Source organism: Lytechinus variegatus, chromosome 5 (genome assembly GCF_018143015.1).
Source record: "Lytechinus variegatus isolate NC3 chromosome 5, Lvar_3.0, whole genome shotgun sequence".
NCBI classification, from domain to species: domain Eukaryota; kingdom Metazoa; phylum Echinodermata; class Echinoidea; order Temnopleuroida; family Toxopneustidae; genus Lytechinus; species Lytechinus variegatus.
The window spans coordinates 36,232,966-36,257,643 of NC_054744.1; the positions used below are offsets into that span (position 1 = coordinate 36,232,966).

At 34.3% G+C, this 24,678-nt stretch overlaps 1 protein-coding gene across 1 annotated transcript in view; it reads right to left on the reverse strand.

The window, feature by feature from the left end:
* Window positions 1-2,846: 2,846 nt before the first annotated feature.
* LOC121415439 overlaps window positions 2,847-24,678 on the reverse strand; it is a 32,330-nt gene continuing 10,498 nt past the window's right edge. Inside the window, exons 4-7 of the mRNA XM_041608641.1 lie at window positions 22,792-23,034; window positions 15,205-15,431; window positions 14,009-14,123; window positions 2,847-2,935 (exon numbers count right to left, since the gene is read on the reverse strand). Of these exons, the coding sequence (XP_041464575.1) occupies window positions 2,847-2,935; window positions 14,009-14,123; window positions 15,205-15,431; window positions 22,792-23,034 (674 nt within the window). The remainder of the gene's footprint in view (window positions 2,936-14,008; window positions 14,124-15,204; window positions 15,432-22,791; window positions 23,035-24,678) is intronic.

The window sequence follows — 24,678 nt, forward strand, 5'->3', positions numbered from 1 at the left end:
AAAGCGAAGAAATTTGGCAAGCGATATACATCTTCCTTTTTGAAAGTATTTTCTTTGCAAGTTTTGCTTGCTCTTAAACTCTCAGATGTAGTTTAGATAATAAAGAAATATCTACAAGTCAAGCACCATATAAAACATTCATATTTGGTAGGTATACAAATGACCAAGTAGTCATTTTGTCATGTAGACTATTGATTAAAGAGTATATTTCCTTGAAATAAAAATAAAACGCTTCCTACTTCATGCTAGCGAACACAAAAATCGATTTTGTGGTCAAAATATTATTTTGACGTAATGAAGATCCATCGTGTCATCAATTGTTTGGAAACTATGACCTGGGAATATGATACATCATAATTATTGGCAATAGTCGTTATGATGGCAAACATTTTGTCTTATATGTCCCCCCCCCCCCACACCTTCAAGTATCCTGGTGACACTCCTGCATCCTGGATTCATATCGATATACCTTTCATTGCATGTTACATTATTTTCGATTTCGGCAGTTTCCAATCAAATGGATCGTCGAGTGATTTTCCTTTTCCAGTTAAGTACAGTTGAACTTATACGGCTCATCTATAAACCCATTAACAAAACACCCTGGCCATGTTCAGCAATGGTAGACGATATTTTTCCTCTCCATTTATTTTTCAATTAATATTTTCGATTAAAATCACAATTATGATTACAGGAAAATTCATGTATTTTTTCCATATAACATGATTTTTATTCATTGCCTTTAATAAAATAATAATGAAATACATAACTCCAGTGTGCAAGGATTCAAAACAATCCTAATGCACCTATACATTCATGAACCATTTTATGTCATATGTTATACTTCCTTAAGAATGCAATGCAAAACCATATTTATGATTTAATATATCAATATTTTGAGCAAATTTCAGTCCTTGGAAGATATATTTGAATAGAGTATGAAACATGATCAGCATAGCTGTTTGTCACCCTGAGCATCTAATAAAGATGGAAATTGAGTTATTTAAATATAATTTATTATTATTATCTTGGTACTGATGCAACAGGTTAAAATAGATATTAAAATTGCATTATGATAATCAGATATTATACCTTAAAAAAGACATTACACAAATCACAATTACAAATTCAATATAGGAACTCACTAAAAAAACTAATCTTATTACAATTTTTAAATATATACATTCATTATACATTTTCTGTTCATTATGTCTGATATTAGCTAGTAATATATATATACACACACATATATATATATATATATATACATATTGCTAGCTAATATCATACATAATGAAAAAAAATCTACAAAGAGCGAAAACGAAGGATAAAATAAAACGAATGACATAAGTTTAAAGGTCCCAGTAAAATGTTGATTTGAATCAATAAAGAAAAATCAGAGAAGCATATTGCTGAAAATTTCATCAAAATCGGATGAAAAATAAAAAAAGTTACGACATTTTAAAGTTTCGGTTATTTTTTTACAAAAAAGTTATATGCACAATTTAGTCACATGCAAATGAGAACCTTGATGATGTCCCTCACTCACTGTTTCTTTTTTTTCGAATTATACAATATTTCAATTCTTACAGATTTGACAATAAGGACCAACTTGACTGAACCATAAAATGTTAAACAATGGTATATAGTTCCACATGTTCAGGCCATAACAACCTTTGTTTCACAGGACAATGAGAAGAAAATGAGAATATTTCATATAATAAAATACAAAAGAAATTGTGAGTGAGTGATGTCATCACTTCCCTCATTTGCATACCGACCAGGATGTGCATATAACTATTTTTGTGAAATTAAGCGAAATTTAAAAATGTTATAACTTTCTTATTTTACATCCGATTTTTATGAAATTTTCGGTGTTGTGCTTGTTGGATTTTTCTCTTTTTATTCAAATCAACTTTTTGTTGGGACGGACTTGTCCTTTAAAAATGCGGCACTTAATTATGATTACGTTTAAATGTTTCGGGGAGTATGTAGACTAAGTTTCGGTTTGATTTAATATAGAAGATATTTGAATTTTTGATAGCAGCATAGTTTGATGATTGTTCCGTATTCAGTTTTTGGCTAGACTGCATTTATATCACTTCTACACAATTGCAGTGTTTGTGACTGTCAGACTTGGAAAAGAGAAAGTTTATAATACATGTATCACAAATGAAGAGTTATAGAATAGAATCCAGGAGTGAAAGGATGGACCCATGCATAACATATTTTGTTGAACAGGTTTCATATACAGTTAGACCTATTATTACAATAAACTTTTTACATACATATATAGCTATATACACTAATTGCTATGTCGAACGAAACAGAACAAGCATTGAAGTTTAAATTTAAATTATAACTAGATTCTTCCATATGAATCACTGGCGTAAAGAGGGGGGGGGGGGGGGCTTATGGTCTCTTTCTGATACAATTGTGTTTCCAACCTTATGATAAATGAATGGGAAGTTTTGCATTATTTAGTAGATAACTTTGATGAACGTGGAGTAGTCTTCGATCGCCGCGGCGGCACGCCGGTCTGATGTAACGCATATACTCCTTCATATCCAATTCGCAACTTTGTATAAATTCTATCTTACATTATTTTTTACATGTTAACACCACTTTGTCTAAAGTTTGCCCCCCCCTCCAAACAAATGTAAATAAATAAATATAAAAAATAAGATAATAATAATGATATATAGAATAATAATAATAAATAAAGAAATATAGAAATGAATCAATCCATGCATATTTATGTGATTTCATTTTCTGGGATAATAGTATTTGTATTATCGAAATTGTGTCTACCGTATGGTATAAGCCTGACTAATGTGACGACAGCACTTTTACAGTTGGCCTTCCAGGTCGCCTTCAGTGAAAGTAGAACCCTTTTCTCCAAGATATACGTTGGCATTCGAGTAATACACGTATAACTCTGTTGACGAAGAAAGAAAAAGAAAAAACAATATTTACAAAATATCAATACTTAGTCTATCCATAAACGTTACAATCTGCTGACGAATCGCTATTATACAGAGAGTCTCGATAAGGCAGGGCACTTTGAGAAGGGTCTATGTAAATGCAAAAGAGATAACCTCATGCAGAGTGAGACAAGGGACTAGCAATTTTGGAGTGGGATTTACATCTTTTCAGAATGGATCATAGCTTCTTCTTGAGTGAAAATATCTAAAAGCAGGGCCGTAGTCCTGGCCCCGCTGCAGACCAACAAAAAATTTGATAATAATAAATAATAATAAAAAATGATAATAACGGAAAAAAGAGGAACAGAGGAGAAAATGTAATTTAAAAAAAGACAAGAAAAGTGAATGAATCGAAGGCGCTTAAATATCTAGTTTTAAAGTCAATATGCACAAAATATTTTGCTTGCGATTCGGGTTTCATGATATTTTTTCAGTGAGATATGCAATTCCGCATCCTGTTCATGATTTAAAAATTAAATTCCAATGAACAGTCTTTGAAATATCCACTTTTTAGGTCAGTATAAGCCTATCAATAATTTTAATCGCTTTGTATTCGCATTTATTAGATGAACAATCATTGTGATTATACTATATTTAACCCGTTTTTAAATCCCTCTACGTTCGTTGTCCCTCACCAACAGTCAGCTCACGCTTTTATAGTGACATACATTAGATATCCTCTTCATAAAAGCCCTACATGTTAAACAGTGCTTAAATTGATTAACTCGATCTTCATGCTCACATTAATTTGTTTATTGAGATATGTAAAAGCGTGCTTTTAATGGAATACAAAAAATCAACTCGCGCTTCGCGTTCGAACCATTTCTTTAGAAAGACATCCATTCTTCTCATGAAAAAGTGAATTGAACGTCCTGTGGTTTTTTTAGGTCTAAACATAAAAAAGCTTGGGCTTCACATTGGATATAAGTCTTGTTCTTCATCGAAAACGTCAGCTAAGTGTCTTTTTTTTATCGAAACGTCAAGAATTTCATTTCGCGCTTCGCGTTCGCAAAACTTGGAAAGCCTTCCTGATCATTGGTACAAAAAAGTGCCTAGAATTAGAAGCTTTCAGGTCAGAATATATATTCTAAAAACCATCTCGTGCTTCGCGCTCGCATTGTTTGGTTTTTGAGATATGTACCCTCCGCATGTGTCACTTCAAACACAGACGGGTCGCTTTTCATGCATTCGGGTCGGTATATATACAGTTTTCAGCTCGCGCTTTTCGCTCGCATCAAAATAATGTTTCTTCAGATAACATCCTAATCATTGGTACAAAAAAATGCTTTAGAATGTTAAGTTTACATGTCTGGAATATCAAACATCTTCATTTTTTTTCGCATTTTTTGATTGGTGAGATAATTTACCTCCATGATTCAGTGCAAACAGTCCTAAACAGGGCCCGTTTCCTGTTTTTCTGCCCCCTCCCGTATTTGCGAAAGCCGGAATTGTCCCGGGAGAAACGGAACTGACAGTGGCATACCGTGGGTCGCAGTATGGGGGTGGTACCAGCAAAACTTTGAGGCACTTTGAAGGTAAGCGAAGCGCGCTCTATTGCCAGGTATAATGACCTAATAGAGACATTTTAAGGACTGTGCCATTAATGATATATGTATCTTACTGATCAAATAATGCGAGCGCGAAGCGCGAGCTAAAGATTTTTCAGATTCACACCTAAAAATGGGACATTATAAGCACATTTTTGTAATCACGATACACCTGTCTCAATAAACAAACAATGGGAGCGCGAAGCACAAGCTTGATTTTCTTGTATATATTGACCCGAACAGGGACATTTTAAGCACTATTTTTTTAGGAATTCATGAAGAGCATACGCACTATCGTAACCTAATGCGAGAGCCAAGCTCATGTAGGATTTATTAGAATTACACATAAACATACCAAGCACTTTTTGTAGTCATTGTAATCAAGAACATGCATGATTTCACTACCAAATGATGCGAGCGCGAAGCGCGAGCTGAAAACCTTATATATTCAGACCAGAAAAGGTGAAATTTTACTGACTGTTTTTAGGAAATGATGAAAAGCAGACATATCTCACCAATCCACTAATGCGAACGATATAGCACACTCTTGAAATGTTTTATATTGAGACCTTCATTTCATTTCATTTCATTTCATTTATTTTCCATTTCCAACAATCATTAACATTTGCAATAGTTTTGTTACATACATCTTGATATAATTATAATCAATAAAACAAAGAAACTTATTATGTATAATAATCAAGATAACAGGTCGGAAACGGAGGAGGCTGCTAAAAAGCGAAGCTTGTAGGATGCAGCCTCCTATAACACACGTATGAAGAATATAAACAAAAGCACAAACCCAACATAGTAGACATTTGAACTTAAATCTATCTGAATGAATAATTTAAAAGAAATAAAAAGAAAGAAATAGAAAAAGAGAGAAAATAGCAAGATCAGTGGTCTCCAGATTCTTGCCCCAACACTCAAGGCGAATTTACAGAACAGGAGAACGAAAAATATCATATTTCACTGCTCGTAGTGCTGAGTATATATGAAAAATATAATGTATGAGTGATGAAGAGTTAAAAAAACTAACGAGTGTCTTGGAGAAACTTTTTCAACTTAAATTTAAAAGAATTTAGGCTTGGGGAATCTTTGATAGTATTATCAAGAGTACCCCAAAGTCGAGGGCCTTCGAAAGTGAAGATGGATTTGGCAAGAATTGTCCGGGGTAGAGGAAAATGAAATTCCTCGGATTGACGTGTAGGGTATTTATGAATAGTTTTGTTTTTATTAAACGAAGAATCAAAGATTGATGGTAGCATATTATTATTTAATTGATACATAAATTGACCCAAGTTATATTGATATAATGTTTTTACTTTTAAGATTTTATTGTCAATAAACAATTGGTCTGTGTGGGATCTCCAGGACATATTAAAAATAACGCGCAATGCCTTTTTCTGTAAAAGTAATATTCGTTCTAGATATGATGTATGTGTATTTCCCCAGACAATTATCCCGTAGTTTAGATAGGGTAAAATTAATGTTGAATAAAGCATTTTTAGGGAGGAAGTTGGAAGAAAAAACTTGACCTTATTTATAACACCAATATTGCGTGAAATTGTACGGCATATAAAATCAATGTGTGTTTTCCAAGATAAATTGTTGTCTACTATCAGACCTAAAAATTTTGTTGTAGTGACCACTTCAATGTCAGCGTTGTCCAATTTAATATCGTATGGTAATTTATCTAAAGAATTGCTGAAAAGCATACATTTCGTTTTTTGTACATTGATTGACAATTTATTAGATCTTATCCATTGTACTAGTTTCTCCAGTTCAATGTTCAATATATTGACTAAAATATCGGGATTAGGATGAGAATAAAGTACATTTGAATCATCTGCAAAAAGAATATAAGATAACATTGTCGAAGAATTGTGAATGTCATTTACATAGATCGAAAATAAAAGTGGGCCCAGTATGCTGCCTTGAGGAACACCCCAATTAACCTTTAGTAGAGAAGAATTGTGTTCATTTATGTGAACAAACTGTTTACGGTTTATTAGGTAATTCCTGAACCACTCCAAGGCCTTTCCACGGATTCCGTAATTTTCAAGTTTGTATAGTAGTATTTCATGATTTATAGTGTCAAAGGCCTTGGAGAGGTCCAGAAAAACACCTACTGTATGTTCAAAGTTATCAATAGCTTTTGTGATTTTTTCAACAAATGAAAGAGTGGCATGAGAAGTACTATGCTTTTGGCGGAATCCAAATTGAAAGTCAGAAATTATGTTATATTTATTCAAAAATTCTAATAGTCTTGTATATATCACTCTTTCTAGAATCTTTGATAGAGTAGGCAATAAAGATATCGGTCTATAGTTACATACATTATTCTTATCTCCTTTTTTGTACACAGGTATTACCTTAGATATTTTCATATTGTCGGGAACGACGCCATTGATTAAGGATAGATTAAATATGTGTACTAAAGGATCAACAATATATTCTATGATATTTTTTAATAAAATATTATCAATACCATCATGACCACAACTCTTTTTGTTTTTTAAATTATTCACTGTATCTATTATTTCATTCCTATGCACTGGTAATAGAAAAAGAGAATTAGGATTTGGTCGGTGAGTGAAATCGGTAAATTTCTTTTGTGTTAATGGTATATTGTCGGCTAGATTTTTTCCGATCTGTGAAAAATATTGATTGAATATGTCAGCTATCCGCGCAGAATCATGAATTTCGATATCATTGTGTTTTATTGTTCTTATGTTCGATTTTACGCTATACTTATTCAAGGCATTGTTTATAGTTTGCCATGTTTTTCTTATATCATGCTTGAAATGAATTAATTGGTTTGTGAAGTATTTTCGTTTTTCGCTGCGCAAAATTTTTGTGAGGGTATTTTTATACATGGTGTATTTGCGATGCGACTTCTCTGAACGATTTATTTTGTCGGCATAGTATAAATTGTTTTTTACGATTTATTGACCGTAATATTGATTTCGATATCCAAGGAAGTCTTGGACTCTTTTTATAATTGTAGCATTTATTGACTAGTGGTACGTGTCTATCTAAGTGTGTGGTTAAATTTTTAATGAATATATTATATGCAGTATTGGTATCTTGCGAACCGAACACCTCAGACCAGTCAGTGTCTTCTAGACCTTCTTTCAACCTTGCTATATTATTTGGCGTTACTTTTCGGAACTTATGCTGCGGGGAATGATTTTTTGTTAAACTAAACGGGACTCTTGAAAATATCGGAAAATGGTCTGAGATATCAGATAAAATAATTCCCGACTCGGGTAAAGGAGTAACATTACAAAAAATATTATCAATAAGAGTTGCAGATTGGTTAGTAACCCGGGTTGGTTTTGTAATTAAAGGTAAAAAAGATGAGGATATCATTATGTCCAAAAATTCTTGTGAGGCATTATGGTTAGTATTAGATATATCTATGTTGAAATCTCCTGCTATATAACAATCTTTATTTATAAAAACTGGATTTTGTAGAAAATCTTGTAAGTATTCTAAAAAAATATGTGTGTTGGAGTTGGGAGGTCTATAAAATACCGCTATAATAATGTTTTTAGATTTTTGGATTTGAATTTCAATAACAATAGATTCAGCAAATTCATTCATACAATTAAGATCTGTATGTATGAAATATTCTAATTTTTCATTAATATAGAGACCCACCCCTCCTCCTCTCCTATTAGCTCTATTATTTTCTACAAAGGTATAACCAGGAAGTGAGTATAGAGTATTAGATTCCTGAGATAACCATGTCTCGGTTAACGCGATTACAGACAAATTCGTTTGTGGAGATGTATCAGTTAAAAGACGTAAATTATCGAAGTTGCAGCTCAGGCTCCTTATATTCATGTGCATGATTGAAAATGTATTCGCTGACTTTTCCGGAGATTTAAATTGATTTATGGTAAAGTAATTTGAACTGTGATAATTATTGTCATTATTATCGTTTAAGTCTACAGCTAAATTCATTTCCTTGGATACAAGGTTTTCAAAATACGGCAGGTTGCAATTTTTCTGTTGGGTTTCAGTATTCGGCCTAAACAAATGGTATAACTCATCATCATTCAACATTGCAAAAGGTTGATTTTCAATGACCGGGAATTTTGTGAGAATAACACGAAATGAAAAACGGAGCTTCCTGTGGGGACCATGGATACCGCTTGCACGTGAGTGTAGACGAGGCAAAGACCTGGAGAGAAGAAGAATTCGATGAAGAAAAACTGGTTACACACAAAGAGAACAAGAAAAAATCTACAAACAAACAAAGATTCAACAGGTTAACATTTACATATATACAATGTCTACTGAATGTTAACCTTTGCGTTCTTAACAGACGCATAACGAACATGGGTGAGCTCCCATAGATAATAACGAAGATGGGAAGCCTCCCTATAACAATACTTAAAGTGGCATAGTCATTGATGCAAACAATTCAGGGCAGACTTCCCAGTAAAGTAAATGGAGGTGAAAAGAGTCAATGTTCGAATTTTACAACAATATTCTTAATCTAAAATCAAAGTGGTACATCGTCTACTTAATTTCGCATTTGGTGTATGTACAAATTATTCATCTTGCTTAAATTAGAAACACTCTGAATAAAAATGCTTTACAGGTTTATGACAAATGCAAACTTTATAGAAAAAAATAATTTATTCAACTCAATTTAACATTGAATTAGCTTCTTTTTCCCCTGTAAGGATGTGAATTACAAAAAAACTCCTGCTGATTAACCCTTTTTTCATTGATTAATGAAATTATTTAAACAAGCCTTAATAATAAAACATCTAAGATTTTATGGTTTTATTTTCCATTATCCTCTAAACTGCAATTTGTCATCATAATTATTCATAAATATGAAACAAGCACATTGCATATTAGAGCAGGTCAATGATGAACTGAGCAGTTTAAATAAAGGTCAAGCTACTCCAAGCAATTGAAACCCGTTATTCATGCCACTAGACCTTTTTTAATCAGAGAAAAGGCACTGAATATAGGTAAAAGAAAAAAAAACTCCTTTACACTTGGCCTCGCAAACCTTTCAAGGACTTAAAAAATAGACATGCAAGTGTCATGCGAATACATTATAAACATGTATATATACACCTATATACAAATGAGTGTGCCTTATATTTTTTTTTCCTGATTTTATATCTGATGTAAACAAAATTATATAACATGAAAAAAGAATTGAATGAAATCTATGTATCTCAACTCTCTCGATACCGTCATATATCATTTCTTTAATGCGTTTTCTATATACGTCAAACATATCCTTGTTGATGGAATAACAAAAAATAATGGACTCATGTCCGAGACATTAAACCTCTACATCAGATTTTGTAGAATCGTTTGAAATGTCTATATTTTTTGTTACAAATGCAAGAGGAATGCAATACGCAAATAACAGCACCAGCTTTTTCCATTTTTTTCATTTGAGGAAAGGCACTCCAACATAAAAAAAAATCATTTACTTACAGTTGACCTCAACAACATTTCATGGAAATAGAAGACCAAAATATTGACACGCAAAATATTATGCATGCATTTTATCAGATACATTTAACAAGTGAGTATTCCTTATTTGGAATTATTAGTTGCATTAAGAGAAGAAAAGAGATTATTTATGCATGCGTTTGGAGCTGTTAGACGAAATCATACCCCATTATCTATACAAATACAAGTATGGGAATTAAGACCTAAATAATTCTTTTGTAATTTTATATCTATATGTAAAGAGATTATGTGAAGTGATTTTTTCTTCCTCAATCAATGAAATCCTAACTATATCTTTTCAACACTTCTTTCTAAAAATGACTTGATATCAAAACAACTGTAATTAAACATTTTTTTTTGTCATCATTTTTTTTTATTTCATTCCATCCAAGACTTTCTGTCATACTTTTATAATACTTTGGTTCAGCTTTGAGTATTCTAATCAGTTATTGTAAACATCTTTTAACATTTTCTTTCCTTCTTTTACATAAGGAAAAAGAGAAAAGAAAACCTACAAGAAATTGAAGGTCTTTCAATCGAAAAAACAAAAACAAACAAACAAATAAAAGACCTTCCAACTCCGTCATCTTTCTATCATTTCTTTCTAACATGATCTGTCGGTTGAATACTATTGATTATTTGCTCCCAAAAAAGAAAAGTAACTAAACCAATGCAACCATTTTACTACACATATACAGGTAATGATTTAATGATTATATTTTTAAGAAAATAAGAAACGTGAAGGACTTTCCATTTGGAGAATCTAAAAGTATTCTCATTCTGTTTCATTCCATTCTGCCCTTTCTTCATTTAAATCTTCCAATCACTTCCTTTTAAACATTTCCTATCCAACGGTGATTGCAACAACGTTTTATATATATGTACACTGGAACCACATTCTATAATATTCATTAAAATGTTCGTGATACAAAGGTAAAGGACATTCAGTTAAAAAATGTATTTTTGAATTCTATTTCAACTTATTCAATCCTTCTTAACCTTTCTATTGCTTGTTTTTTTTTTATAAGGACATGCTGCCAAATTCAATTATTTGATTCAAAACTAAATTTGATGCCAATTTTTCACTTTTTAATTATTTTTTGTTTACATAAAAAAGTGAAAGGCATTTTCAAATTGAATAAAAAATATATATATTCATCATTCTGTTACATAATTTCATCGTTGTTCAACATTCCTTTCTAATGGCTTGTTGTTAGATGCTTATTATCATTTGTTCTCATTGTAAATACACAAGTCAAACGATGTTAAAGATTTTTCATAGTATTTGATCATTAAATAAAATAAGGGGGGCAAAAAACAGAAGGACTTCAAACCCCTCATTTCTCCTTTCTAATGACTTGCCGTTTTAAATCCAATGATTATATGTTTCAACTTAAGTTACAACCTGTTTGGGGATTTCACAAACCTTAAAGTTGTTTATGAATATAAGGAAAAGGAAAAGTGACGAGCAGCTTAACCTTATCTTCCATCACTTTCTTTCAATAAATACTAATTTCATATTTTTATAATCAGCAAAGTTTTGCCTTCTTAGTTATCCCTTTAAAACACCATTTTGATCATGTAGCAACTTTAAAAGAAAGCAAAAAACCCCTTCATTTCTCATTTCTCTTTAATGACTTGCCATTTTAAAGGTAATGATTATACATGTATGTTACAACTTTAGTTACAACCAATCGGGGGGGGGTCACAAACCTTAAAGTTGTTTGTGAATATAAAGAAAAGGAAAAGTGACAAGCAGCTTTACCTATCTTCCATCGCTTTCTTTCAATAAATACTAATTTCATGTTTTATAATCTGCAAAATTTTGCCATCTTAGTTATCAATTTAACACACCATTTTGATCATGTAGCAACTTTAAAAGAAAAAAAATGCCCCAAAGGGTACATATCATTTTAAACAATAAGTGCATAATTCCATCGCCTGACCAATTTTATCTCATGTATCGATGTTATTCAGCGTGAATACACTCTTCATTGTTCTTCAAGTACATATTTCATTTTAGTATTATTTCATTGATTTTTTTTTTAAAGTTAGCTGTTTTCTTAATATTTGCTTCTGAAACATTTCTTTGACATTTGTAAACATCACTACTTTTCGCTACCGGGATCGGACCAAACAGACCAGCTCTCAGGGGTTGCTCCAGCACTCCTCGAGTATTTGCGTGTTTGTAGAATAACTTTCGATCCAACAATTTTGATTCTCGTAGCCATTTGATCCTTCTTTCTTAGTGAATACGCGATTGAGGCCAATCTACCCCTCTCCCTTTTCATTTTTGGGGCAAATCGGTGCGTATGGTAACTTTACTGTAAGGGGAAGATTGAAGCTGTGGGTTAGGCTGCTGGGTAGATGTCGGCGAGTGTTGACGTGGTCGTCGCTCAAATCCATACAACAAACGATCACGGTCAATCATCCTGACGAATCTGACAATGATTGCTGGGGGTTGACGTTGAGGTTCTGCAACTCCACGGGCGGAAGAGGGTAGCCTGTGCGCATTAACAAGAGGGATCCGGGACGCTTCTTCCTTTGATATTCCCATAAAATGAACAAACACTTCATGCACCACATCGTAGGTGTTTTCCTTCTCATTTCTTTGTTGAACTCCATAAATGAGCAAGTTAGATTTCCTATCGTGAATTTCATTCAGTAGTAGTTTTTCATCAAGTTCTTCTATTTTCTTGAGGATTTGGGAACGCAACTGGGGAAGATAAGTGTTCTCAATACTTGAAACTTTATCAGAAGTAAGAGTAAGACCCGTTTCAAGATCTGATACTTTGTGGTTAGTATTAGCGAGATCTGCTTTCATAGTAGACATTTCTTCCATAAATTTATCCAGCTTACCGTTTAATTGTGTGAATGAAGCCCTTGACTCTAGCATAAAAGAAGCGAGTTCCGGGGTATCATGGCTGCTCCCTGAGCGCTGCGTTCCTCGTGCAATGACGTGTCACCTGTCATGGCGCCTGTAGTGGTGGACTGCTCACTATCGGTTGTATTTACCTCACTGTTTTTGCTCTTAGTTGCGGCAGTAGATTGAGATTTTCCTTTCTGCTGCGCCCTAAGGTTGTAATCTCGCATTCCTCTATCCATATTCACGGATATGCAACAGTTTAAGGGATGTTTTCACCAAATTTTGTTGAAATATCGGGAGCTCTCAAAATGTCCGTGCGTTTACCAGGAGGTCATAGTACTGACCTTAAAATGGGGAATCACTTAAGTTTTCATGAAAATAATCACTAAATAAAATAATAATAGTGCGAGGAAATATATTTGGTGCATATTGACTTGAAAACGGTTTGTTTGTACAACGGGATTATATATCTCATTAAACAGACAATATGAGCTCCAGCAATGATGTGAACATGAGTTCTAAGCAAATCATTTTTTATAAAATTATAACAAAAATTGTTTATGCAATATGATTTATCTAATATGACTAATATGATACAATATACAATAATTTCTTTTTCCATCATCACGTTTCTCTTTTCTTTCTAGGCCTCTTTTTTTCCTCGTCCCCCCCCCCGTTTTTTTTTGGGGTGGGCAGCCGATGTGGGGCACGTTTCCCCCCCGCAGTTACGCTACTGGGAACTGATCATAAAATAGAAAGGTTCAATGTCAAGAGATGTGAATTTAAAAAAGAACATAAGATCAATTTTTAATATAGCATTGATACTTGCTTACGTCTATTGCTTTAAGATATTTTATTGAACATTTGTCTTCAATAATTTCTTATCCAAAATCAAGGGGAAAACCCTCTTTGTGTCTTTTGTAACAAGGATGCTGAAACGGCCTTACCTGTTGTGTTTTGTGTATGCCCTAAATCATTTATCTTATTTAATTAAGAAAAAACGCCAATATTGCGGTGGCGCTCATGCACATGGCGCCTACGTGCACCTCAATATGAAAACACATGGGGACAACGCCGGGCCTTAATAATATTGTAAAATAACATGGACATTGACTTACTTTCTTTTTCATTTAAAGTAGATATCGAGAATGATCCATCAGAGCACAACAAACGACCAAACATCTCCGAGTTAAGAATAATCTTCCTCGTACCAGTCATGAAATCTTCAAGGGGCTGATGAAATAGAAAGGGTAGAATGTAAAAAAAAAATGTATCAAACTTTGATTAAGATTATATCCATTCTAGTCATCCAAACCAGGGTACCAGAGTCTCGGTTCAACTCAGGAAAGCGATGATATCAATGAAAATTGTGTATCCAATGAATCAATAAAACACTTTTATTTTATTGTATTTGAAGCAATGGGTGAATATCTGGTGGAAATTAGCTCCCGAGTCAAAAGCTGAAATCATGCCCTTTCAGATATCAGCATCTATATAGTTCACTCCGGAGGTCACTTTATTTCTTATGACACTGTATGATGTGTGCACATTCACCTATACATTATGTTAACAAGCATACTTTTTCCATACTCCCGTTGTGGCTGAAAGGGCTCATAACCTCCCCCTCTCCGAAAGGACCAGAACATCAAGTTCGTCCTCCGAAAGGGCATGGCCTGGGTAAGACTGGGGGATGAGCCATACAACTCAATAGCCTGAATGATCAGGTGACGTTGGTGTGTTTCTATGTATTTTTCTCCTTGTAGTCAGTTCCTTACACTACCTTTTCAGGGTTTCGTGAGGCATAACCCCGTCAAGAAATAATTTGAACCCCCCCCCCCTGACGATTTGCCAGACCCTCCTGATCAAATCATTCACATTTCTTGGCGGGGCGTCGATTGTTTAAAAAAAACGGTACTGCTACCAACTTGATCGGGGACCAATATCAAACGAAATAGAAACCCAAAGGCATGATAACTAGAGTCATCTCCTCTATTTAAAAAAATATCCTTAAATAGATTTAAACAGCATAGTATACATTAAAACATAATTATTAGTTTAGGCCTTTCTCGTCCCCATGATTCCTCAATGACTGCAAAAAGCTTCAATACATGTTTTATGCCTATATAAACAAAGCAAAAAACAAAACAACGTATGACTATAAGAAACGAAAAACATACAAAGTTATCATCTGCTTTTATTTGAATTTCGAATAAATAATAATGATTATGTAAAAGAAATAGGCTTGATCAAAACATAATTAATAAACCCCTGTCATGCAATACAGATAACAGATAAATGAAAGCGATTTAATTACGACTAGCTTCAATGGCCCCTCGCTATCGCCAGACAGGCAGACTTCTTTCTCAGTGTCGTCAACATCCTCGTGGACGTGGTTGTCGTCGTCGTCGTCATCATCACTCATATCGAGGCAGCCTGTACCACCGAGGTCGGGTGCTCTTCGTTTAGGTATGGCAGAAAATGCAACAATCTGTTCTTTTACATTGTCATATATTGATTCATATATATGCATGTTCAATCGAACTGGGAGGGGAAGAAATTAAAAAATATATATATATATAGTTATGTCATCATAGTGGTATGCACGAATTAAAAATGGGGTTTCTATACATTTCCCAAAATCCAAATGATTTTTGTGACAATTTCAGGAAATGAAAGTCCATAATTTATTGTTCGAAATAGAAATCTGGAACAGAAATACTCCGATTTCCATAGGCGGCAGAAGCGGGGGGGGGGGGGGGGATGGGAAGACAGATCCCCCCAAAAAATTGAGGTCCCCCCTTAAATTTCTAGTTGATGACCTTTTTTTGTGCTTGCCAATTTTGTTTCCTGCGCCCCCTATTAATTCTGGTGACCCCCTTAATAGGTCTCTTGTCCCCCCCCCCCTAATTTAGGTTGATGACCCCTTTTTTTTGCTTTTTTTTTTTACATGTGTCCATCACAAAATTTTAGGTAGACCTTGGTGCACCCACAAATGTAATAACACTTTACCCACAAATGTAAAAACGCCCACAAATGTAATAACACTTTACCCACAGATTAAATAATTTCGCCAACAAATGTAATAATGCACTTTACCCACAAATGTAATAATTTTGAAGGGATTTTTGGCAAATCCGTTCTAAACTAATATCCTATAGTAATGCGTTCATATAGCACAAAAGTGCAGTCTCTTTTCCTGACCCGGTTAATTAACAAATTATAATAAGAGTCCAAAGTCTTTATTACAGACCCGGTTGTTTAAAAAATAATATTAGCCCAAAGTCTTTATTCCAGACCCGGTTGTTTAAAAAATGATAATATAAGGCCAAAGTCTTTATTCCAGACCCGGTTGTTTAAAAAATTATAATATAAATCCAAAGTCTTTATTCCAGATCCGATTATTTAAAAAAATAATAATATAAGCCCAAAGACTTTATTCCAGACCCGGTTGTTTAAAAAATGATAATATAAGGCCAAAGTCTTTATTCCAGACCCGGTTGTTTAAAAAATTATAATATAAATCCAAAGTCTTTATTCCAGATCCGATTATTTAAAAAAATAATAATATAAGCCCAAAGACTTTATTCCAGACCCGGTTGTTTAAAAAATTATAATATAAGTCAAAAGTCTTTTTTCCAGACCCGGTTGTTTAAAAAATTATAATATAAGTCCGAAGTCTTTTCTCCAGACCCGGTTGTTTCAAAAATTTTAATATAAATCCGAAGTCTTTATTCCAGACCGGATTGTTTAAAAAACAATAAAAGTCCAAAGTCTTTTTTCCAGACCTGGTAGTTAAGAAATTATAATATAAATCCAAAGTCTTTATTCCAGACCCCGTTGTTTCAAAAATTATAATATAAATCCAAAGTCTTTTTTCCAGACCCAGTTATTTCAAAAATTATAATATAAGTCCAAACTAAGATACCATCATGATATTCCAGTGTAAAAAAAGAAAATCGAGCATAGCCTTTTCTCCAAACCCTGTTATTCAAAAATTGTAAATAACAATACAACAACAAAAAACGTATAAAGACCCCATAATCTTATTAATGCTGGATAACATGGACATATAGCGTAGTCTTTCAGCCAGACCCATTCATTTGTTTTTCAAAATAAGGCTAATAGTAAAAATATAAATAACTCCAAATCTAAGACCAAACAATCCTTGAACCTAAGAACCTGTTTTTAAAAAGAGGTTTAGAACGTTGTCTTTATTCCAGTCCTAATCATTACAAAAATTACAAAAAAAAACCTAACATAATACACTATTTTATTCTTTTGGAATAACACGAGTTTTAAAACGTACGCTTTCCTCCAGACCACGTCATCTAAGAAATGAATTTAAAAAGAAAATCAAATCTGAAACCAATTTTCAAAAATTACACCCAGTAAAAAAATATGTCTTTACCCCACACCCATATTTTTTGTATAATAATACTAAGACCCCTACAAAACATTGTACTTATGCATGGGTAAAGCAAACGTCCATTCTCCAGACTAGGTTATTATTTAAAATAAATAGTTTTTACATATATTCTAAAACGAATACCCAATAATTTAACTACTGTGGAATAACATGGAGATCGATTGTAGACTTTCCTTCCAGACACAATTATTTCAAGAATAAAAAACAATAAAACCCAACCCCCAACAACGAATCTAAGAACCAACAATCCTCCAAATTAAGACCAAGTAGAAAAGCGCATGTTTGGAGCGTTGTCTCTATTCCAGACCCAGTCATTTAGAAATTGATTTAAACAATATTAAAACATAAGACTTTGTCATATTCTTATTCCTGTTGAATAACATTATTATTATGCTTAGACCTTCGTCTAGACCCAGTTATTTATAAGATTAACAAATATTGAATAAAAATCAAAGCTAAGACCAATCTTTGAAATTAAACCCAGTTAAAATGCTTGGGTTTAGAGAGTTGTCTTTACCCCACATCCAATTCTCTTAAAAATACAAATTAAGCAAAAGATTAATCTTAAAACTTAGACACCAGGGGCCCGTTGCAGAAAGAGTTGCAATCAAACGCAACTCTAAAAATCACGCGCAACTTGATTTTCAACCAATCAACAGCGCGCATTTTGGACTTGCGATTGATTTTTTGTCTTGCTTTTAAACGCAACTCTTTCTGCAACGGGCCCCTCCAAAACTATAAAAGCCCTGTGATAACGCATACCACAAAAACGACAAATTAATAAAAAGCGTAAATATTCAGATCTGAATGGTACGCGCCTTAAAAACCCAAAATAACAACAACGGTATTCTACACCAATGATATTGTGGCGTCTTTGTTAATATTGTTTTGTCTGTTTTTATCGTTTCTAATAATTTCCTATTTTGAAATAACTGGGTCTAGAGCAAAGACTACAAAATATTTAAAGATGGCGCAAATATTCACTACTGAATGACACGCGCCGTATAAGCTAAAACAACAACAACGTTTGTCCCCTGGAAAGATCAAACCTGAAGATGTTGATGGACCTGAATCCACCGATGGGACAGTCGTAACCCCGTAACTCTGGTACGGGTGTGGGAGGGGGCTCTTCTTTCTTTGCCTGTCTCTCTTTCAGTCATTTCAAATCAGTTTTTTCCTATCTTATCACTTCTTGATCACATAAATCCTCTCTCTCTCGTTACTTTATGGGTCAATATAACCCCCGAAAATATATCTTAGGTCACTGAGATTATTGGAATTGTAACAAATAAAAAAAAATGCTGAATATATTACTAATGGTGCTTGGTACACTGAAAATTTAAAGTACCGAAGAACTTGTTAAAACGTTATTCCCTCTTGTTAAAATGATTTTCTTTTATATAATATCTCAGAGATCGTCGATCAACAACCTTATCGTTTACGTGAAGTAATCCCCCTGTTGTTTAGTGATATCTTATTTCTCAGTTTTTCATATGTATTTAAATGTTTTGTTATTTAGGTTTTTCATAGAAAAAAGGAAGGAATATACAAGAAATTATTTTTGAAAAATGGTTGCAGGGTCGTTGTTTTATTGTTGTTATTGTTGTGTTTTTAATGATTTTTATAACTGGGTCTGACAGAAAGACTACGCTATATTTCCATGTTATGCAACATAAATAGGATCGTGGGTCTTTGATTTTTATAATTATTATAATTTTTGAAATAACCAGGTCTGGAAAAAAGACTTTGCATTTATATTATGATTTTTTAAACAACCGGGTCTGAAATAAAAACTTTGGACTTATATTATAATTTTTGAATTAACCAGGTCTGGAAAAAAAGATTTCGCATTTTTGTGCTATATAAACGCATTACTATTAAGTTTCAGCTTTTAGTTACCGGGTCTGGAGCAGAGACTATGCTTGATTCTCAATTTACTATTAGCGTCTGGGGAAAAGTCTAAGCTTGATTCTAATTTTTATTCCACTGGAATATCATTAATGTATCTTAGTTTGGACAAAAATTATAATTTTTGAAATAACCGGATCTGGAAAAAAGAATTGGAAATTTTTATCATAATTCTTTAAGCGACCGGGTCTGGAAAAAAAGACTTTGGATTTATATCATGATTTTTTAAACAACTGGGTCTGGAATAAAGATTTTGGATTTATATTATATTTTTTTTAAACAACTGGGTCTGGAAAAAAGACTTTAGACTAATATTATAATTTTTTAAACAACAGGGTCTGAAATAAAGACTTTGGATTTATATTATAATTTTTTAAACAACCGGGTCTGGAAAAAAGACTTTAGACTAATATTGTAATTTTTTAAACAACTGGGTCTGAAATAAAGACTTTGGATTTATATTATAATTTTTGAAACAACCGGGTCTGGAAAAAAGACTTTAGACTAATATTATAATTTTTTAAACAACCGGGTCTGAAATAAAGACTTTGGATTTATATTATAATTTTTGACACAACCGGGTCTGGAAAAAAGACTTTGGACTTATATTATAATTTTTGAAACAACCAGGTCTGGAATAAAGACTTTGGATTTATATTATAATTTTTGACACAACCGGGTCTGGAAAAAAGACTTTGTACTTATATTATAAACTTTTAAACAACCGGGTCTGGAAAAAAGACTTTGGATTTATATTATAATTTTTGACACAACCGGGTCTGGAATAAAGACTTTGGATTTATATTATAATTGTTGAAACAACCGGGTCTGGAAAAAAGACTTTGGACTTATATTGTAATTTTTTAAACAACCGGGTCTGGAATAAAGACTTTGGATTTATATTATAATTTTTGAAACAACTGGGTCTGGAATAAAGACCTTGGATTTATATTATAATTGTTGAAACAACCGGGTCTGGAAAAAAGACTTTGGACTTTTGTGCTATATGAACCCATTACTATAGGATTTTAGTTTAGAACGGATTTGCCAAAAATCTCTTCAAATTTATAACATTTGTGGGTAAAGTCATTATTACATTTGTGGGCGATCAAAAATTATTACATTTGTGGGTAAAGTGCATTATTACATTTGTGGGTGAAATTATTACATTTGTGGGTAAGGTGTTATTACATGGGGGTTATTACATGTGTGGGTAAAGTGTTATTACATTTGTGGGCGTTATTACATTTGTGGGCGATTATTACATTTGTGGGTGTAACAGACCCCCCACTCAGTGGCGGATCCAGAGGGGGGCGCCCCGGGCGCGCGCCCCCCTATTTTCGCCAGATTTTTTTTTTTTTTTTTGGATGGTTATATTTACTGGATTGGTACAATGTAGTCAATTTCAAGGGCTAGATCTAGTCAAAACTATATTTTAACTTACGCTCATGGCCTTTGTGTTCGCACGAATGCACCTCTGTCATACTGTATTGCAATATGTAAATTCCGGAATTCCAGGGCGCGCAAGTCGATTGGTTGGAAAGTTGCACCACTTGTAATCGGGAGTTGCAGTGCAGTGAGTCACTAACCAGTGAGAAGATGTTGGATTGGATATCATTTTTTCCCGAAATTTTGTGTTTTTTGTAACATGCGTTTGTCCGTCTTTATGGCAAATACATGTAAATTGTAAGTAACAGATCGCGAGAGAAAGTGTCAACGATGCGAATGATAATGTGTATCCCCGAGATTATTCTTCACTCAAAGATGAAGCCCTATATCGGGCGCCACGTGCGCAGCATTATCATTCTGCCTTGGTCATGTACGTTTTCACTGAAATGTATAGGTCAGACATATTTGTATTTAATGTAAACTAACTTTTACACTTTCTGGTAGATTCAGAGGCATATTATCCAGGGCGCCCCAACTAAGTTTCGCCGAAGCAATCATTCCAACGAATTATCAAGGAGCAAAATTGTATATTCTCAATCACCAGTCGACCCCACTTCGCGTTTGCTGTGTATAGGCAGCTATATGTCAGCGTAAGGAGCGAAGATTTTATGTGACGGGGGGGGGGGGGGTGGGGGAGAATAAAAATACTTTCGTGCTGGGGAAAAACGTCCCGAGGACACATTGTGTATTGTTAAAAAGTAGAAATTGTGACATTAACCCCCCCCCCCTTACCCCATTTTTAATGTTTTATAATCTATAGGTTTGCTGATTACAATATATCATTAAAAACAAATTGCCAGGAAAATCGAAAAAAAAAGTTTTAAAAATCTAGGGGGGGGACGACCTCCCCCGAAATATTTGAGGGAGAACACGTCCCCCGTCCCCCCCCCCGATCGCTGCCGATGATATGCGCGTAAACCCAAATCCATCTGACCAAGGAGGTTGGTGGAAGACAGATTTCCCCCTCCCGGCCTGATGTGTTCCTCCGCGCACACAATGTAAATACACAAATGACAATAAACAGAATGGATTATTCGGAACTTATCGATTACAAGTCTCAGTTTCGTATCATTTAAATTTGACGTTTCAATCATACGATGCAAGCAAGTGAAGAGCATTTGCCAAATGTATGTTTTGAATGACCGCTTATACGGTGTGTGACTGGAAACCAGCTCCTAAATGAGTCAGTATGTGTCTTTTATTCATGAAGTTACAGTGATTTAAGTGTGCATTTTTCTTCTAAAGGTGCTCTCAAAATACGACTTTTGGACATGATTTTTTGAAAAAGTCCTTGCCGTGGGAGGGGGGTATCCCCCCTTCCACACCCTCCCCCCGCTCGGTCGCTTCGCTCCCTCGCCGCTGGCGCCCCCCCTATTTCAAAATCCTGGATCCGCCCCTGCCACTTATTTTTTGGCTTCCGCCGCCAATGCCGATCCCCCCCCCCCCCACCTGGCCCGGCAACCACTGTGCAGCATCAGATCGGAAGTAACACAATCCCATTGATCATTGAGCGCCAAACCGTACAGCAGCAACTTCCATCTTTTGAGGAGTCTGACGCGGCCGGGGTTTGAACTCCCGACCTACCGGTTATGGGGCCGATCGACGTTTTGCTCTAAGTACAATCTGAGCCAATTAACATACACGTATAGGACTTTAGAAGGGGAAAATGAGAATCACACCAATATTCAACGATAATACTGCTCTTGATAACTAAGAACAACTGAATGTAAATATGTTAAGATATTAGGTACTTATATTACTCCAAAATCCTATTTTACTTTCCGATTTGCGATATCAGCCATATTTTCACTTTTTAAGGATTTGCAGTTTTTATACTATGACCAGAAAAAAACAACATGAATTATTTCAACCAAGAACAGTGAGCCAACAATTTCAAGGAAGAGAAACATGACGTTAACAAAATACATGGTCAGCGAGCAAAAACGTCGAACATCATCGAAAAATTAAAAATCTAATTTTGATATAAGTTTTGACATAATACTAACACACGCCACTCATTTCCTTTTTGTTCCTCCTTAATTTTCCTTTTTTCTTGGTCATTTAACATTATTTGGGAGAAGTGCCCATCAGCCCCCCCCCCCGAAGCCAATGACTTACATGGTTCTTTTGTGAATTCCGGTTCAATACTACCAAGAGTGGCAAAGTATCCAAGATTAAAAACTGATCCTTCTTTCGGTTCCACCTGTATCATAATAGGCTGGCAACATTGATGCTGTACTGGAAATGATTTAGAGAACCATTTGGCCCAAGCCGGCAACATCGACTCGAACTCATCGACCGACTGGATATGTTGACCAGCACTTTGTCTTGCCTTTTTGGCTATAATGGGTTCATCGCCTGCTAAAACAAATACGATTCAAAGCAAAAACCAACAATAATCCTGTAAGTGAAACTTAACAACAAAAAGAAAACCTTTATATAAAGCAGGCTTGAGTATGCCTACATTAAATATTCGTTAATGTATTTATTGAAGACAACTCAATGCATTGCCATTACTTTTTTCGAATCACAAATTGAAATAAAATGATAAAACTAATTCAACATTGTTCATTGCCTTTATACTCAATGCATTAATCACAGGCTTAAGTTCATGAAACAATCAGCTATCAAATATACTCGTCGAACAACCCTTAAATGGGTTACACTTCGTATTTCCGAAGCTTCGTAATTCCGAAGGTTCTTTATTCCGAAGGTTCGTAATTCCGAAACACGTAAATTGCCTATACCTCGATGTTCGTTAATCCGAAAACGAAAAAGGGTTCGTTAATCCGAACATTTGTGGCGTAATTCCGACGATTCGTTATTCCGAAGGTTCGATAATCCGAAAACGAAATAAGGTTCGTTGTTCCGAAGGTTCGTTAATCCGAAAACGAAATAAGGTTCGTTGTTCCGAAGGTTCGTTAATCCGAAAACGAAAAAAGGTTCGTTATTCCGAAGGTTCGTTGATCCGAAAACGAAATAAGGTTCGTTAATCCGAAAACGAAATAAGGTTCGTTAATCCGAAAACAAAATAAGGTTCGTTTTTCCGAAGGTTCGTTAATCCGAAAACGAAATAAGGTTCGTTAATCCGAAAACAAAATAAGGTTCGTTAATCCGAAAACAAAATAAGGTTCGTTAATCCGAAAAATGAAAACCGGGAAAGCAGAGGCAGAGGCAAGGGGAGGGGGGCGGGGGACACTGTTGCCGTTCAATTATCATATGAGTATGGGAAGGCAAGGGCGGCCGAACGAATTTTCGTTGGGGGTAAAGCCAAAAAATGAAACTCATACGTCAAAATTGGGACTGTGGTGATATTTTCACCTTAAGATTATCATCTGCTTGAAGTCATTGTCTGTTTGATAGTGATTAAGTAGAGAATAACTTTTTTGAAGTGACTTCTTATTATGGCAAAATGTATATTTAGGCTTTATTTTTCGGGAGAGAGTATAATGAGCGAGCGGCTTGGTAAAACAAATTCAAAGGTGAAGTTGTATAACGTTTTTTGTGGTCAGTTATTCTTAAAATGGCATTATTGCGAGGTGTTGCGAGCGTGAATCACAAGCTAAACTTTAGGTTATTTCAATAAAAAATGAAAATTAGTTTTTAAAAATCCGAGCAGATTTCTGCTGTCATTAAAAAGATGTGCATCTAACTAAAGAATTAACACGAGCGCAAAACGCAAGCTTAAACATACTGACCAGAAAAGGAACCTGTTAAAGAAAGCATTTAGTGACCTCTTTAAGGATGCATATTTCACCAATCGAATGAGAGTGCGAAGCGCAAGCTGAAATTTTTCAATATTCCAGCCTGAAAACTTAACTAAACTTGTATACTTTAAGAAGAGTATTATATTTCGAAAAAACATGAAAAACGGCATATTTATTTTTGAAAAAGGAACTTTCCCATTTTGGAAAATATTAATTCCCCTGTTTTTTATTCCATTTTTGATGCCCCCTGCCTCCTTCCCGGCGGATCCAACTTTCGTCAAATAGAGGGGGGGGGGGA